Source organism: Bos taurus, chromosome 3, assembly GCF_002263795.3.
Source record: "Bos taurus isolate L1 Dominette 01449 registration number 42190680 breed Hereford chromosome 3, ARS-UCD2.0, whole genome shotgun sequence".
Classification (NCBI taxonomy): domain Eukaryota; kingdom Metazoa; phylum Chordata; class Mammalia; order Artiodactyla; family Bovidae; genus Bos; species Bos taurus.
Window position 1 is genome coordinate 11,406,778 of NC_037330.1, and position 18,108 is coordinate 11,424,885.

Here is an 18,108-nt window from a genome sequence, read left to right on the forward strand (position 1 = left end):
TGCAAGGGATTTCTGTGTGTTGATTTTATATCCTGCAACTTTGCTATATTCATTGATTAGATTTTCTATTACATCCTCAGTAAGACTGGACCAGAAAAAAAAAACCCACCCTACTAAACAGGAAGATAAAAAGAAATCTTGTGGTTACTTTATGCTCTAGCTAGAATTTTTTTTTAAATTATTCTTAGAAAAAACATGATCGCAGGTTTTCCTTCACATGAATTTAACATTGAATAATATTCACTCAATTTGAAATGCCCAACTCAGGAAACTAATATTAATAAGTGGTTCTAGGCAAGAAAGGATGAATAGAGTGCAGAGAATTTTTATGACAGTGAAAATTCTCTTTACAATATTAAATGAAGGATACATGTATCCAAACCCATGCAATATACAACACCAAGAGTGAATTCTGAGGTAAGCTGTGGACTTTGGGTGATTATGATGTGTCAATGTAGATTATCCTTGGTAAAAAAAAAAAGCGCCATATTGAAAGTGATGTTGATGATGGTGAGGAAATGAGTATGTATGGGCAAATTGTACACTGTCCTCTCAATTTCCTTGTATCCCTAAAAACTGCTCTAAAACATAGTCTTAAAACAAATTTTAAAATTTACATTGGTAGCAATAAATTGTGAAACGAAAAAGGAGTTCTAAACAATCAATAAAAAAGAAAAACAAATCTGATCAATTTATGCTAGAGACAGACTGAATGATCTTTTCGTTTCCTGGAGAAAATGATATAACAAATTGCTATCATAAAAGGCAATCAAAAAGCATGTAGCTAAACATGTAGGGGATATACTATTAGAGGTATGTCTATGTTAATTTCAAAATTATCTTATTTTTCTGAATAATATATTTCTGGTATTTGTCAACTTTTAAAAAACCTGAAGTTTACTGTCATTTCTCTCATGTCTTATAAGTCTTAGCTATCTTACAATAACAACAAAGAAGTGGCTCTAAGCTGGTCACTTGGCAGAAGCAAAAAAAAAAGGAAAATTTAGGGATCCACAGATAATGCAGTCTTCTTTTGTCTAATATAGGTAATGCTTGTTTCGCACACTTTCAATACACACAAATTTTAGTTACCAGGGTTTCTTTAAATAACACCAATTCCCCAACAGCATGGCTCAAATTTCAGTTGCCACATTATATTAAATGTAAGTAAAGTACAAAATTACTAATTTTTAGTTTCATGAATCACTATGGAAATAACTAAATAATCCATAATCACTATGGAAATAATCACTATGGAATAATAAATAAGCATGCAATCAATAACTAATGATATAACTGACAAGTCACTATGAATCACTGACAAATCACTATGAATCACTATGGAAATAACTAAATAATCCATAATCACTATTGAAATAATCACTATGGAAATAATAAATAAGCATGCAATCAATAACTAATGATATCACTGACAAATCACAACCCTTCACAAAGTTTATCATTGAGTATTATTCCTTTCCATGAACAGACATCAAAGGGTATGCTTGATTGTTTCCTTGTATTTCAATAATAAATTCTGTGACATTTTAAATGAATAATAATAAAACAATGAATTGACCAACAAATATAAAAATGAAAATGCTGGAAATGAGATTTGAACTGAATGTTAACGAAGTCATTGAAGAAATAGCTCGCCTGAAGAAGATGGATATTGCCACTGGTTGAGAAATTATAGATATGAACCCAGATAGAGGAACTTATCAACATAAATGAGGAGAATGGTTGTTATAAAATTGATGAACGTGTCTCAAATGAAGTTATGCCTGTGGAAGACTTCAGTTTTAAGGAAATTTCAGAGATACTCCCCAAAACTGAAAACAAGTATAAAATGTTGGAACCTGATTCAAACTTAGAAAGAATTATGAAAATTCACCAAGGCATAGAAAAAATATTTTATAAATTATATGATAAGAATAAAGTAAGCACGGGTCAAACGACTGTTGGTAAATTTTTACAAAGAATAAAAACACTCATTCTGGATGTTAAGTTTGTAACTCTGTAGACATTACTTTGCCAACAAAGGTCTGTCTAGTCAAGGCTATGGTTTTTCCAGTGGTCATGTATGGATGTGAGATTTGGACTATAAAGAAAGCTGAGCCCCAAAGAATTGATGCTTTTGAACTGTGGTGTTGGAGAAGATTCTTGAGAATCCCTTGGACTTCAAGGAGATCCAACTAGTCCATCCTAAAGGAGATCAGTCCTGGGTGTTCATTGGAAGGACTGATGTTGAAGCTGAAATTCCAATACTTTGGCCACCTCACGCAAAGAGTTGACTCATTGGAAAAGGCTCTGATGCTGGAGGGATTGGGGGCAGGAGGAGAAGGGGACCACAGAGGATGAGATGGCTGGATGGCATCACAGACTCAATGGATGTGAGTTTGAGTGAACTCCAGGAGTTGGTGATGGACAGGGAGGCCTGGCATGCTCGATTCATGGAGTCGCAAAGAGTCAGACATAACTGAGCAACTGAACTGAACTGAACTGAACTGATAGGTTTTATGTCATCAAGTTCTTATTTTCCTTTGTCTTTAGAAACTTTTTGAATTTCTTTTTGATTTCATTGGTTGTTTAGATGCCCTTTGTTTAGTGTCCACATGCCTGTGTTTTTGTAGGGATTCTTTTTGTAGTTGATTTCTAATCTCATAGCATTGTGATCAATTATTTTTATAGCAATCAGAAAAGATCCTTGATATGATTTCAATTTTCTTAGCTTTACTGAGGTTTGTTTCATGGCCCAGCATGTGATCAGTCCTGGAGAATGTTCCATGTGCTCTTGAGAAGAAAGTGTATTCTGCTGCTTTTGGATAGAATGCTCAATAAATATCAGTAGAGTCTATCTATTCTAATATGCTCTTTAAGGCATGTATCTCCTTTCTGTCTGGATGCTCTGTCTATTAATGGGCAAAGCATGTTAATGTCACCCACTATTATTATGTTACTGCCAATTTCTCCTTTTAGGTCTGTTAATATTTGCCTCATATATTGTGGTGCACCTATGCTGGGTAGATATATATTTGCAATTGCTATATCTTCTTCTTGGATTGATTCCTTGATCATTCAGTTCAGTTCAGTCGCTCAGTCGTGTCCGACTCTTCACGACCCCATGAATTGCAGCATGCTAGGCCTCCCTGTCCATCACCAACTTCTGGAGTTCACTCAGACTCACGTCCATCGAGTCAGTGATGCCATCCAGCCATCTCATCCTCTGTCGTCCCCTTCTCCTCCTGCCTCCAATCCCTCCCAGCATCAGAGTCTTTTCCAACGAGTCAACTCTTCGCATGAGGTGGCCAAAGTACTAGAGTTTCAGCTTTAGCATCATTCCTTCCAAAGAAATCCCAGGGCTGATCTCCTTCAGAATGGATTGGTTGGATCTCCTTGCAGTCCATGGGACTCTTAAGAGTCTTCTCCAACACCACAGTTCAAAAGCATCAATTCTTCGGCGCTTATGCAGTGTCATTCTTTGTCTCTTGTAATAGTCTTTATTTTAAAGTCTATTTTATCTAAGTATTGCTACTCCAGCTTTCCGATTTCCATTTACATGGAATATCTTTTTCTATGTCCTCACTTTCAGTCGGTTTGTGTCTCTAGATCTGAAGTGGGTCTCTTGTGTATATACAGGCCTTGTGTTTTTATCCATTCAGCCAGTCTATGAATTTTGGTTGAAGTATCTAATCCACTTATATTTAAGGTGATTATCAATAAGTATGTTTTTATTGCCAGTTTGATGACTGTTTTGTATTTTTTTTTTTTATAGGTCTTTTTTCTACCTTACTCTTTAGTTCTCTTCTCTTGCAATTTGATGACTATCTTTAGTATTGCATTTGGATTCCTTTTTCTTTTGTGTGTTTGTCTATTATAGATTTTTGATTTGTAGTTACCATGAGGTTTTGACATAGTAGCCCCAGAGCCCCCATTTATTTTATGTACACACACACACACACATATGGTTGTTTTAAGTTGCTGATCTCTTAATTTCAAGTGCATTTCAAACATCCTGCATTTGTACCCTCCCTTCTCACAGTTACTGGTTTAAATATTTGTGTGTAGATGATTTTCTATCTTTACTGTATGTTTGCCTTTTCCGTGAGGTTTCCCATTTCATAACTATTTTGTTTCTAATTGTGGCCTTTTCTTTTCTGCTTATAGAAGTTCTTTTAGCATTTGTTGTAAAGCTTGTTTGGTGGTGCCAAATTCTTTTAGATTTTGCATGTATGCTTTTACTTTTTCTGTAAAATCTGAATGAGAGTCTTGTTGCATAGAGTATTTTTATTTGTAGGATATTCTTCCTTCCATCTCATTTTGTCTAAATTTCTACTTGCATTTTAATATCTGTGGAAGGTTAATTATGTTTCTTGACCTGGGAGAAGTGGTCTTCTATAACAGATGCATTATATGTTCCATAAGTACACTATCCTTTCATCACCCAAGGGCCAGGTACCAGCTGATGCCAAGGAAAGTTCTGATCTGTGTTCGCAGAACTTGGTTCTGCAGGTTGCTGGTTTGTAGGGGTTTTGTTTCTGATGTCTGCCCTAAGGTGTGTGAGGCTGGTCTAGACACTTTTGCAGGTTTCCTCATGGGAGGGACTGGTGCCTACCCATTGGTGAATCGAGGTGAGTCTTTGCCCTCTGGTGGGCAGGGCTGCATCAAGCTGCAAGGCTAGAAGTGCCATGGGCTCAGGAAGTCTATAAACAGCCTGTCTGCTGATGGATGAAGCTGTGTTTCTCTCATGTTGATTGTTTGGCCTGAGACATCTCAGCAATGGAACCTAAAGGCTGTTGGGTGGGGCCAAGTCTTAACGCCAAAATGGTGGCTTCCAGGAAAGCTCACAGATGAATATTCTTCAGTACCTCCACCACCAGCGTCTTTGTCCCCACACTGGGCCACAGCTGCCCCCACCTCCCCATGAGACCCTCTAAAACCAGTTGGCAGGTCTGGCCTGGGCCCCTATAAAGCCATTGCTTTTTCCCTTGGGTCCTGGTATGCATGAGACCTTGCATTCACCCTTCAAGAGTAAAGTTTCTGTTTCCTATGGAGCACCTGCATTCAAGCCCCACTAGCCTTCAAAACCAAATCCTCTGGAGCCTCTTCCTCCCAAGGCCAGATCCCCAGGCTGGGCATCCTGATGTGGAACTTAATGCTCTCTATCCTGAAGGAGAACTTCTGTGATATAATTGTTCTCCAGGTTGTAGGTTTTCCACTTGGGAAGTGTGGCATTTGATTATGTCACAAGGATGCCCTCCCTACCATTTTGTTGGGTTTCTTCTTTATGTTTTTGGATATAGAATATCTTTTTTGGTAGGTTCGGTAGTCTTTTTTACTGATGGTTGTTCAGCAGTTAGTTGTGATTTTGATGTGCTCCTGACAGGGGATGAACTCAAGGTCCTTTTACTCTGTCATCTTGTTAAGGTCCCACTGAAAGGGTGATATTTACATTGACCATTAAATGTTGAATGTAAGTTTCCGCAATAGACCTTGGTAGATAGAATGCAGCCTGGGTAGGGAAACCAGCATCAGCAAAGCACTTAGACATGAAACAACATAGCAAGACTAAGGATGATCTTTCATATATTAATTTATTCTTCATTTTCACAAGAATTTTTTCTCTATAGTTACAACAAAGGTTCCAGAAGCCTTTGTTAATTCTTTCCTGCATTGAATTTATTCTTCTAAACTACAGACACCAACCTTCCATTTTATTCAAAATGAGTGAGAATGTATGGTAAAATTTTACCCCAACTTTCTATGTATCTTATAGATCTTCTTTGGTTTTTGTGTGTAAGTTAAACCTCCCTAGTAGATTCGATGTAGAAAAATTACTTTTTGTACTTTGGATTTATCTCATTGAAATGAATTATTAAATATTTCACTCTATCAATTTCCTAGAAGTTTACTATGATTTCTTTTTTCAAATTAATTAATTTTTAATTGGAGAATAATTACTTTACAATACTGTGGTGGTTTTTGCCGTACATAGACATGAATCAGCCATGGGTGCACATGTAAATAGCAATTTCATATAAATTTCAGATGATGATTGCATTTGCTTCCTTGCCTTAGAAAATTTATAGATAAAAATGAACTTATATACAAATAACATGGGTGCTATTGTCAAAATTTTTATTTACTCTTAGCAAAAAATAAATAATGCATATGTGTCAATACAATGAAAAAAAAGTAAAGAGTTATAGGTAAACCTTTCATAAACCAAAATTATTAACTTTAAATTGATATTTAGCTAACATTCTGGATTAGTTAGGATCAAATTTGACTCCAAGTAACAGAAAATTAAAATGGAAGAAATATCTTTTAAAAGATACAGATATTTTAAAAAAAAAAAGATAAATTTCTCTTGTGAAAAGACTAGAAGTAACCAATTCAGATTTGTTATGTCATTTCATTGTTACAGAGTTGGTTCCAGTTTCCTCTTTTGCTTTGAGGGTTTTTTTTTTTTTTTTGGTGGGTATTTTTGTTTTGCTTTGTTTTGTTTTGTCCTTTACCATGCCTGAGCCTCACTCCAAAGGCAATCCCATTCTCTGAAACGGATGCCAGAGGTCCATCCATCAAACCCATATTATGCTGACAATAAAGAGAAAGGAAAAAGCTGAGCACACTCACCACCTTCCAATACTTCAGATCCCTTTGCAAAAGTTGTCAAATTGCATTGACTTGAGAGCACAGTCACATAACCACAACCAGTTAAAAAGGTGGTGAGATATATAATTTTATTCTGTCCAGCTAATGATTAAGCAGTTGATTTATTCTGGAGGAAGTGCAAAATAGATTTCATGAAAAAAATCAGTGGTCTTTGCCATATAGCACCATTTGGCAATTCAACTGTCAATTTAGGGACATAAGTTAACAATTTGACTTAAATAGGTCATCTGGATATAGATCACTTTTTCAAAGACCATGGATGTTTTACTTAGGACACTTTAGATCAAAATTAAGGCTCATCCTCATTTTAAATATTTCCCTTTCTCAAGTTCTGTCTAGTATTCTCTCTGAAGTGGAAATTGCTGTGCATTGGGAATGGACAGAGTTGCAGGTAGGCCAACAAGTGCCTTTATATTAGAGCAGAGCCAAATTATATCTTGAGAAGAATCTTGGTCCTTGCTACAAGTACTACCAGCCTCCTGGGAGCAAACTTGAGATTCAAACAACAGGCCATGAGTGATCTCCAAAAGTTACAAGAAATTGCCAATTGCAAATTCCACCTACAACTCCACTGATTAAAGTTACTACTCTGCATTTATCAGATTATATAAAACTGTCATACATATGGTATATATTCGAGTAACAATCTAAAAGTCTCTGTTGCTTAAAAAGATTCAAATTATTTCTACATAAACAATATTTATGGAAGACTTACAGTCTACTCATTTCTGTAGGTTATGTAAGATCTTCTATTGAATTTTCCAGAGCATCAAAGAACTGCACAGGTGAACCAGATCCTATGTGCTGCATAGAGTTATTTTCTCCATTTAATTTTTAATGTATTTTAGACTGATATGCTCCCCCTACTTTGAGACTACAAACCAACAGGCCTGTGAACCTCATGAAGTTTACTGAAAGAACTTTCCTAAGAATATTGTTCCCTGAACCAAACAGTTTCTTCTCTATGGAAACTGACAAAAGAAATTTCCTTGAGGCCTCAGGACCAGGAAGAGCTGTCTTTACTGAACAACATATTTGTCTGTTTCTTCTAGACTCTGTGACTATGTAATTGATCAGTCTCACTCATCTTGTAGTCCTCTAATAATCCATGACCCACATATAGCCTATGCATAGGGTACCATGACACTTTCTTTTATAAGTTAATCCTTCTTGGGGTTAGCTTGTTTTACCGGCCACATATTCCCTTGGATTCTATTTCCATATTATAGCTGACATACTTTCAATATTATGTGCAAGTTTTATAAGTAATTTTTAATTATTTTTAGAGCTAACAAGTTACTGTGAATTTAAGTAGTATGATTTGGAGGCCTTCTGAAAATTCCAGTATTAAGTAGCTGAAGCTTTGTTTTAATCTCTACTGTCACCAAGTGGTAAAATATAGAAATGTATCCCTATCTAGAGCTTTTGTGAAAGTGTGAAAGTGCTAGTTGCTCAGTCATGTCCTACTCTTTGCCACCCCACGGACTCTAGCCTGCCAGGCTCCTCTGTCCATGAAATTCTCTAGGCAAGAATACTGGCGTGGGTATCCATTCACTCCACCAGGGGATCTTCCCAACCCAGGGTTCGAACTCAGGTCTCCAGCATTGGCAGGTGTATTCTTTATCATCTGAGCTACCAAGGAACCCCCATTTATAACTTTAATGATTGCAAAAACCTTAACATTTTAAATCAGAGAGTCTTGAGGTCGCAGATATTTCAATACTTTTTGTAGATATAAAAGTATTTTATTGCATAGTTTTGCTATAAAACTATGCAAACTATTGCATGAAGTGCAGTCTCTCAGTCGTGTCCAACTCTTTGTGATCCCATGGACTCTACCAGGTTCCTCTGTCCCTGGAATTCTCCAGGCAAGAATACTGGAGTGGGTTTCCATTTCCTTCTCCAGGGGATATTCCCGACCCAGGAATCGAACCCAGGTCTCCTGCACTCCAGGGAGACACTTTACCATCTGAGCCACCAGGGAGTTTGCTATAAAACTAACAATATTGCGTAGTTTTGTGTTTGTTTTCCCTATTAAGATACTGCCTATTAGGAAACCCATTATCCTAATTCAAAATGTGGTGCTGGAGAGGACTCTTGAGAGATGCCTGACTAGCAAGGAGATCAAACCAGTAAATCGTAAAGGAAATCAACCCTGAATGTTCATTGGAAGGACCGATGCTGAAGCTGAAGCTCCAATACTTTGGCCACCTGATGCAAAGATCCCACTCGTTGGAAAAGATCCTGGCTCTGGAAAAGATTGAAGACAAAAGGAGAAGAGGGCAACAGAGAATAAGATGGTTGAATGGCATCACCAACTCAATGGACATGAGTTTGAGCAAACTCTGGGGGATGGTGAAGGACAGGGAGGCCTGGCATGCTTCAGTTCATGGGGTCACAAAGAGTCAGACACAACTTAGCAACTGAGCAAATACGAATTCAGTCTCTATTCTATACAGCATCATTAAACATTTTCCAACTGTTGTTTTGTTGTGTTGTATTTTGCCTTTAGAATCATTAGTGCATTGTTGAATTATTCTCCATTTGTGATTCATGGATATCATTTGGTCTGAGCAGACTTCCTCTGTAAATGGCTTGATTGATTGACTTATCCCCATTCTCTTCTCTTCCCCACATTCTTACTGTATTATCCTTCTGTTTCTGTATGTTATTATAAAATGTGATGCTGTTTCTGATGAAAGTAATTGTAAACAACACAACCAGATAGGAGAATATACCATGTTTATTGCTTGGAAAAATTAATATTGGTAAAATGACCACACTACCCAAGGCACTGCACAATTTCAATGCAATCTCTATAAAGTACCAATGGAATTTTTTCATGAAACTAGAACAAGTAATTTCAAGTATGAAAACACCAGTCAGTTCAGTTCAGTTCAGTCGCTCAGTTGTGTCCAGCTCTTTGCGACCCTATGAATCATAGCACAAAAGACCTCAAATAGCCAAAACAGTCTTGACAAAGAGCTGGAGGTATTTATGCTCCTTGATTTCAGTGAAGTGAAAGTGAAAGCATCAGTCACTCAGTTGTGTCCAACTCTTTGCAACCATGTGGACTGTATGGAGCCTGCCAGGCTCCTCTGTCCTTGGGATTCTCTAGGCAAGAATACTAGAGTGGGTTGCCATTTCCTTCTCCAGGGGATCTTCCCAACCCAGGGACTGAACCCCGGTCTCCTACATTGCAGGCAGATTCTTTACTGTCTGAGTCGCCATAGAAGCCCTCTTGACTTCAGAATACATTACAAAGCTATGGTAATCAAAACAATACGATATTGATAGAAAAAGAGACACAAAGATCAATGGCACAGAATAGAGACCCCAGAATTAAACCCATGGTCAATTAATCTACTCCAAAGGAAGCAAGAATATACAATAAGGAAAAGGAAGCCTCTATAATAAGTGGTACTTGGAAAGCTAGATAAATGTAAATAAAATGGAATTAGAATATTGTCTCACATCATACACAAAAATAAAATGGAATGAGACCTAAATATGAGACAAAAACCCATAAAACTCCTAGAAAAAAACAGGCTGAACACTCTTTGACATAAACTGCAGCAATATTTCCTTTGTTTCCTGAGACAATGGAAACTAAGTCAAAAATAAACAGACAGGACCGAATTAAACAAAAGTTTTTGCACAGAACAGGAAACCATGAACAAAATGAAAAGACAACCTACCCTAAATGGGAGCGCTTATTTGCAAATGACATGACCCAGTGAGGGGTTAATCAGAATACACAAACATTTCATACAACTCAGTATCATTAAACAATCCAATTTACAAAAAAAATAGGAAGAAGACCTAAACAGATATTTTTCCCAAAAAGACATACAAACTAGCAAGGCAAAAATTTTCAGCTCAGAACACAGTGGTGATATTTCTCTCCCCTACTACTTTATGCTCAATTTGCTCCTGATGCAAGATAAGTGCTTAATAATTATTTGTTGAATTGATCAATAAATCCTAAAATAACTGAAGTCTCTCCATGGCTTTCTCAACTCACACTGCCAATTTCGCTTATTAGTCATAAAGAGTCTATCTTCACTATTCACCAATTCTGCATGTGCTTATTTATCTGTCTGCTAAAATTTATTTTTAATGCTCAAATAAATACTCACAATGCTTTCACAGTCATTCATGGATGTGTGCAGAGTGGTACGAAATACCACCTGCCTCACAAGTTCCCAGACGAGAAAGGTGACTCCCTGCATTTTTCAGGTCTAAAACTGTAAACATATGCTTTCCACCATCTACTTAGGCCACATTTCCTGTGCATCTGTGCTCTTTGATGGTGATGTTGCTGTTTAAAACAGTCCTAAGGCAAAATGTTGAAGTGTTGTCTGGTGTTCCTAAGCACAGAAAGGTTGGGACATGTCTTATGAAGAAAACACACATGTAGATAAAGTTTTGTTCAAGTGCACATTGTAGGATTGTGAGCCATGAGTTCAGTGTTAATGAATCAACAGTGCAGTAAATCCAGGAAAACGGAAGGAAATTTATTGATTAGTAAGTGGAGCCACTCCAGAAAGCATTAAAGTAACATCTACAATGTTATGATGAAGCTCCTGAAGAGATGGGGAAAGAGCTAGATTTGTGGATTCTTGAGGTGTGACTGATTTTTGTTTGTTTCCTTTTTTTTGTTGTTGTTTTTAAAAGTATAGTGGACAGCACAGTGGTATGGCTGAAAGTCAAAGAAATTTATGATAGTGTTACCCAAGACCAAGAAAAGATTAAACACTTGGCTGGTATTTTATCATTAAGAAATACTGTATATAATTAATAGATTATTTTGAAATATATATATTTGCAGAATCACACATAAAGCTATGTATTTATTAGCTGATGAAAAATATTGTGACCAGAAGCTCATTGGAACCAAACCCTGCATTTGCCCTAGAAGCAATGGCTCAATTTTCACTAAATCAGCATTTCCTGTAAATTTAACACAACATCATGAATAACAAGAATATGTTTTATGTAATCTCCTTGCCTTGATCAAGACTCTTGCCTTGATCCTCAGTCCTGAGGATCAATACTCTTGTTCTTTTTGCTTGACTTTTCTTTTCTCTTCAGGGAAATACTCCCACCAGTACTTCTCAGGCATCACTCATGTAAGTGCTCCTGGAATTTAAAGGCAACTATGAACCCCTTCTGATTTTGCTAAAATGCAAATTATGATTCATGATGTCTAAGAAGAGATCCAAGACCCAATATTTATAACAATTTCCAAGATGATAATTCTGGTTCTCATCCATGAACCACCCTGAAAATAAGGGTCTATATTCTGCCTTCCTCTTTCTGTTTAGAATACTTGGAGCAACACTTCATCCCAATAGGTCTGTAGAGTTAAATAATTAGAATTGTCAGAGGCAAAACTCTGTTTTTCCTCAGGAGCTCAGAGAAATCGCTAAGGAACTAGAAATTTTTGAAATTTCTTGGTCAAGTGAGAAGGACTTTAGTCAGAAGAGCATCAGATGTCTCAACTACTACAAAATAGCAGGAAAGAAATAGAAGTTTAAAAGGCTATAAAATTGAAATAAATTTAACACAGATTTTTATGGAGAACATATCACACACAGGTAAGACATTTTGTGAACTTTGTTCTCAAGAGCTTAAAAACTTGAAGGGAGAAAGAGAACTAGACAGTGGCCACAAAGGATCTGAAGTGAGGAGGAGATTTACCAAAGTCCAGTTAAATTTTGCTGGGAATTCAGACGAGGCAGAGACAGCTTTCACTGGTGAATCAGGAAAGGCCCTTTGGATGAAGTGACATCTGAAATAAGCCTAATGATCCATTGACATTTGAGTATGTGAAGGATCCTAGGACTGTATTCCATTCAGAATTTAAATTATGAATTTTTAAGTCTCAAACCTAGGTTAGAACAACAAATCTGGCAAAATTACACTTGTTATTGCTTGTATTAACAGCTGATCATTCAGCAGGAAAAAAGCAGCATCTAAAGAAGTTGTACAAATAGAGTGGAAAAACCATCATCATGCGTCCTAGGTTCCTGGGCTGCTGGGACCTCTTTCCAAAGGGAGAAGTGTGTTTGAAGGTTTACAGCAAGTCCTGATGGGAACAGAGATTGAAGTCATTCTACATGAGGTGGAGGTGAGAAATGAGGGGAAAGAAGGAAAGGGGCTGGGAGGAGAAGAATGAGAAGAGAGAGAAAAACAGGCGGGCAGACACATGGGAACTGGGGGGAAGGCAGGACACAAAGAACTCACCAGCTCTTCCTAAGCCAAAATGCAAGACCTGCCAGGAGGACCAGGGGCACAATCATTGCCAAGATGATCCAGGCAGTGGAGCTGTGATGATCTGTGGGCGGGGTGCACACAAGGGTGTCTTCTCGAACCCACTCACTGTTTTGCTGCACTTCCATGCTTTCCCTTTGTAATTCAAGTGTCTGCCTCAACAATCTCCTTCTTCCCTATTTCCTCTCTTATCCCTCCTCAGAGATGACTCCATCTAACCTCCTTTCCTATATCTATGGGGCTCTCGTTTTCAACTCCCATATTTCTTATTTTTATTCCTTTTGGGTCTGGACTGCCTAGAATCCCCAATTTTTCACCTGACTCTCTTAGTCTGCTTGAGGACCACCTATTCCCATCCCGGCGGGGCCCCAGTTTTTCCTCACCCCAGTAGAGGATGATGTCCTGGCCTCCTAGACTGCTGTGCCTCACCCGGCAACTCAGGCCAGATGCCTCACTGGCTTCCACATCCAAGGAAACCCGAAGATACCATGTCCCATCAGCGTTAGGCAAGACGTCACTTCTCTGAGTGCCCTGTTGCTCCTGCTCACCCCGCATCCACATCACCCAAATGGGCTTTGGGTAGAAGCCAGAGACGTGACAAACCAGCATCAGTTGGCCAGGGCCAGGACTGGGGCCCGGGGACAGCCAGGCCTCTGGTCGTACTGCAGACGACAGGGAAGATAGTCAGATGAGGACTCTAATGCAGATTCAGAGGTTCAAAGTTTCATGTCAGTTTAGATGGACATACTTTTCCCACTGTTAGCAATCTGTCAAACGTTATCACCTCCCCCACTTGGCTCTTTGTTAGCAAAATGAGAAGGTATGATTTTTAGAACAGAAAATTTGTGGAGGAAGGGTGCAGGTCTGACCTTGTCTCTGGAGATATGCCTTTCCTGCATCAAGAAGACTCAAGAGGAAACGTGGGCAGGTGTCACTGAGCAGCTTGTGTATTATTTCCTGGGTGCCTCGGTACAAATTGAATAGTGTGCAGACAAACTGAGCACTAATTCCACCCTCTGGAGAGGGTACCCATACATCTTTCTGGAAGCTTAGGAAGTCTGATCCTTGATAACCGATTCGCACAAAGCCTACTGAGGCATCTCTGATGTGCATCTCACAGCCACCTGCTATCTGCAGTTCAAAGGGATCTGGGGAAGAAAAGTTCTAAATTAGAAGAAAGAAGGAGTAGGAAAAATAAAATAAAATGAGTAATTAAAATATGATAGAAGCATAAGGGAGGATTTTACAAAATTTGAGGGAATAGAGTAAAATTTAGTTTGATTGGAAGTTCAGAGATTGGGAACTGGTTGGAGATGCAGAAAGAGATGAATGACATGAGGGGCAAAGTATTTGAAGAAGGCATTGTAAACTATGTGGGTTAAAAAAAAAGGAAGGACTTAGTGTGAGAGATTTGGGATTATAATAATGTAGGATAAGTAGAACGCTGTAAGTTATAGTGAATATACAGACTGATCACTAAAGCGATTGAATGGGGGATAAAATCACACTTTAATAAGTGAATTAAGGAATGAGGAAGATGAGAGTGCCTGGTAAGGCTCAGAATTGATGGAGGCTGCTTATTAGAGAAAGAAGAAACTCACTGAGACACACACACACATCATAACTTGCACCATATCACCAACCCCCATTGAGGGAACTGAACTTACATTGAAGCTGCCATTGGCTGGCATGGTTGTGAAGTACCTGACCAAGTCTAATGAAGAATGTATGAAGTACATTTTCCACGTCCATCAACTCCTCATTACTGAAGTTGCCTTTGGACCAAGGACGCAGGTAAATGACTCTGTCAGAGTTGTTGTCCCAGGCATGAGTCTGCAACTCATCCAACCAAGCTGAGCCCAGATTTTGTGCAAAGAATTGGCTATAAAATGATGAGATCCGAATGATTTTGAAAGTGATTGGCTCCTGGAAGTCTAGGAAAAGAACAAAGAGAATGAGAAGGGGCACTGGAAAGGAGAGAAAACAGAGAAATAAAGGTGCCAAAGACAGGAAACCCAGAATTTAGGGGAAAAGCAAGATACCTCAGCAAACATTTGGCAGCCCCACAGACCCATACATAGTAGACAACCTTCAAAAGAGCTGTGGACCTGGAGTCAGTGATACTGGAATGAAACTAGGCTGATATTCTCGATCTCTAGGTTGGGGAAACCACTCTATACACACATGCATACCACACATTCACACACACAAGCTCAAACAGGTGGATGTGCCCGGCTGCATGCATGCACACACACACGCGCGCATACATACACACACATGTCTTTTTGAACAGAATTCTTACCATTCTCACTGTCACCACATGGGAGAAGAGACAGGAGCAATGCAATTTGCAGAAACAGCATCTCACTTGCAGATGTTCTTTCTCTCAGAAACGTCAGTCTTTGATTTCTGTTCTAAACAAACCTACCCCACAATACCTCTATTCTGACTTCCTTCTCCTACCAACAGGCAAAACTTCCCTTTAGTCAACATCTGAAAAAAGAAAAATCTGCTCCTTCCCTAAACCCTGGGCCACCTACTCAGATGCTCATTACCCTTCCAGTTCTGACTGTCCTATCTGACTTCCAGCTTCTCTTCCTGTCACCAGATTCCATCCTGTTCACCTTCCCCTAGTCTAACTTCTATGGACCAAGCTTTATATGGCACTGAAAAGTCAGTGGATAGAAGTCACTTTTCCCTTCATTCATATAATAAAACCGTGAAACTAAATGTCTTCCCAGCGACCTAGCTAATGTGCTCATGCCCCTGCTCTTCTCTGTCACACAGTCCTCCTTTTGCCTTTTTGAATATCTTCTCAACTATTCTCTTCCTCTTTCTTACCCTCACCCCGCCTCATTCACATCTCTGACTTCTTATTGGTTGCTTTATTAGCTTTTTCAGAATTCCTTATGATTGCTTTGAAGAAACAGTATAAACTGACACCAATTCTCCATCATTCTTAGGGAAGAATCAAGTATGTAGACAGTAAACAATCAGTGGTTGCTAGGGTCTAGGCAGTAGGAGACAAAGAGTTGCAGCAGTTGTATTCTTAGGGAAGTGAAACTATACTAAAATATACTGTCATGGTGGATATATATCATTCCATATTTGTCCAAACCCATAGAATATACACCTTTGTTGTACTTTGGTGATAATGATGTAACTTATGAATTTTGGTGATAGTGAGGTGTCAGTGTAGGTTCATCAATTGTAACAAATGTATCAGTCTGGTGGGGGATGTTGATGATCTGGGAGGCAGTGCACCTGTTGGGGCAGGAGCTATAAGGTAGCCTGTGATTTCTACTCAATTTTACTGTGAACCTAAAACTGCTCTGCTGCTGCTAAGTCGCACCGACTCTGTGTGACCTCATAGACAGCAACCCACCAGGCTCCCCCATCCCTGGGATTCTCCAGGCAAGAACACTTGAGTGGGTTGCCATTTCCTTCTCCAATGCATGAAAGTGAAGTCACTCAGTCGTGTCCGAGTCTTAGCGACCCCATGGACTGCAGCCTACCAGGCTCCTCCATCCATGGGATTTTCCAGGTGAGAGTACCGGAGTGGGGTGCCATTGCCTTCTCCAAAAACTGCTCTACACATTGTCTTTAAAAAACTGTTTTCTGGTATTTAAAGTCAATTAAATATGTATTTTCAATAGAACATACAGGAAGACCAGAACTTATAAGCAGTACTGTGAGTACTGTGAGATGAAAAGTGATCACACTGTGATAAGGATTCTTGTAGTCTCACATTTCTAAAGGAGAAGATAGAAGTTTAACATTAACTGAATCTCCTCACTGTACCCGGCTTTGATTAGGGAACTTTGTCATGCACCCTGATTTTTCCAAATAACTTATTAAGTCTAGTATGCAATAATTGAGGTCCCATATGTTTCTAGATATGATCCCATTTTAGATTATGACTAAAAGAAATGCTCTGATCTGCTTGCCCCTAGTCAGAAAACTTCAGATTCTCAAAGATAACTAATGAGTTGAGTCAGTTTCAGAAGTGTTTCTGACTACTTTTAATCAGTTCAGTCTGTGAGTGATTGCAGGACTTCTGAAGAGCCACAGAATTAAACCTCATTGGGGAGACACAGAATTAAACCTCATTGGGGATTTTTAGCCTTTTGTTGAATTCTTCAAATAACTATTTTTCTTATAGATTTACGAGTTATCTCTTTGGTCCTATTAGGTACTAGATGTGCAATGATAATGCTGATAATAATAGAAATCAGCAAGGTTGAGTTTTATTCTTATAGCACCTCTTATCTGCCAGCAGAAATTATCTCTATTCTCCCAACAACCTTAAAGTAGGTATTATTAACTTTTTCAGTTTTAAAAATGAGGGGAAAAGGGGTTTGATAAACTGAACTAAAATTTACAACTGCTGATTTGTGGAATTAGAGTTTAAACCCAAGGTTTTCTGACTGCATGTTCTTCTATGGTATTATCAACACTGAAAAATTTCACTTGCAGTTCCAATTTTTCAGTACACTCAGAGTCATGAGACATAAGTAGCATACATGTCTACGGGTATGAGAAAAGCAGAGATGAACTCACAGGCAGGTGATCAGAACTGATCTTTTTTTTTTCTTAAGAAGAAATGCTGTTCTTCCTAAAAAGAAAATGATGTTTTAAATGTTCTGAAAGAGCAAATAAGTGTGACAACACAGAATACACCCCTTTTTTTTGGAGGTGAGCTGTCTCATGGGGCATATATTGATCTTATTCTCCCTTTGCTTTTTTCATACTCAGTAGACTTTTTCCCCTTAAGTACAAGTAAGGAAACTACAGTCTTGTTTCTTTATGCTGTTATCCTGTATATCAGAACAAAAAACAAATCATTTATGATACTTCACAAAATTAAAGATAAAATAAATCAATCATAAAATTGGATTTTTAATCATAAAATTAAATCTCTATATTTTACATATATATATATTTTTTAATCTGCATGTTGCATTTATTAAATACATTAAAATCTGCAATGTAACAAAACGTTTTCTGCATACGAAATTCAAAACACCATTTTAAATGAACAAAAGATGGCTCACTTCATTTTTATTTTTACAACTAGTGTATAATACACTAGCTCAGCTCCACCACACTACCTGTTCGTTCTTTTTTATTTGACGTTGTTCACAGACTAGTACATAT

General features: G+C 38.2%; 1 protein-coding gene across 2 annotated transcripts; it reads right to left on the bottom strand.

Annotated features, from left to right (window-relative positions):
• Positions 1-9,400: 9,400 nt before the first annotated feature.
• LOC515418 (CD1a molecule-like) lies at positions 9,401-15,902 on the bottom strand. 2 transcript variants are annotated; one of them, XM_005203574.5, is made up of 6 exons: positions 15,254-15,902; positions 14,619-14,885; positions 13,821-14,099; positions 13,335-13,613; positions 12,925-13,015; positions 9,401-12,766 (listed from the first exon to the last, which is right to left on the bottom strand). In XM_005203574.5, the coding sequence occupies exons 1-6, from the start codon at positions 15,312-15,314 to the stop codon at positions 12,700-12,702; spliced, it is 1,044 nt and encodes a 347-aa protein (XP_005203631.1). In that variant the 5' UTR covers positions 15,315-15,902; the 3' UTR covers positions 9,401-12,699.
• Positions 15,903-18,108: the final 2,206 nt, after the last annotated feature.

Coding starts and splice junctions, on each gene's coding strand:
- LOC515418 (XM_005203574.5), bottom strand. CDS start 15,314: ATGCTGTTTCTGCAAATTGCATTGCTCCTGTCTCTTCTCCCATGTGGT. Junction 14,886..15,253: donor ATGTGGTGACAGTGAGAATG/GTAAGAATTCTG, acceptor TTCTTTTCCTAG/ACTTCCAGGAGCCAATCACT. Junction 14,100..14,618: donor CAGCCAATGGCAGCTTCAAT/GTAAGTTCAGTT, acceptor TTTCTTCCCCAG/ATCCCTTTGAACTGCAGATA.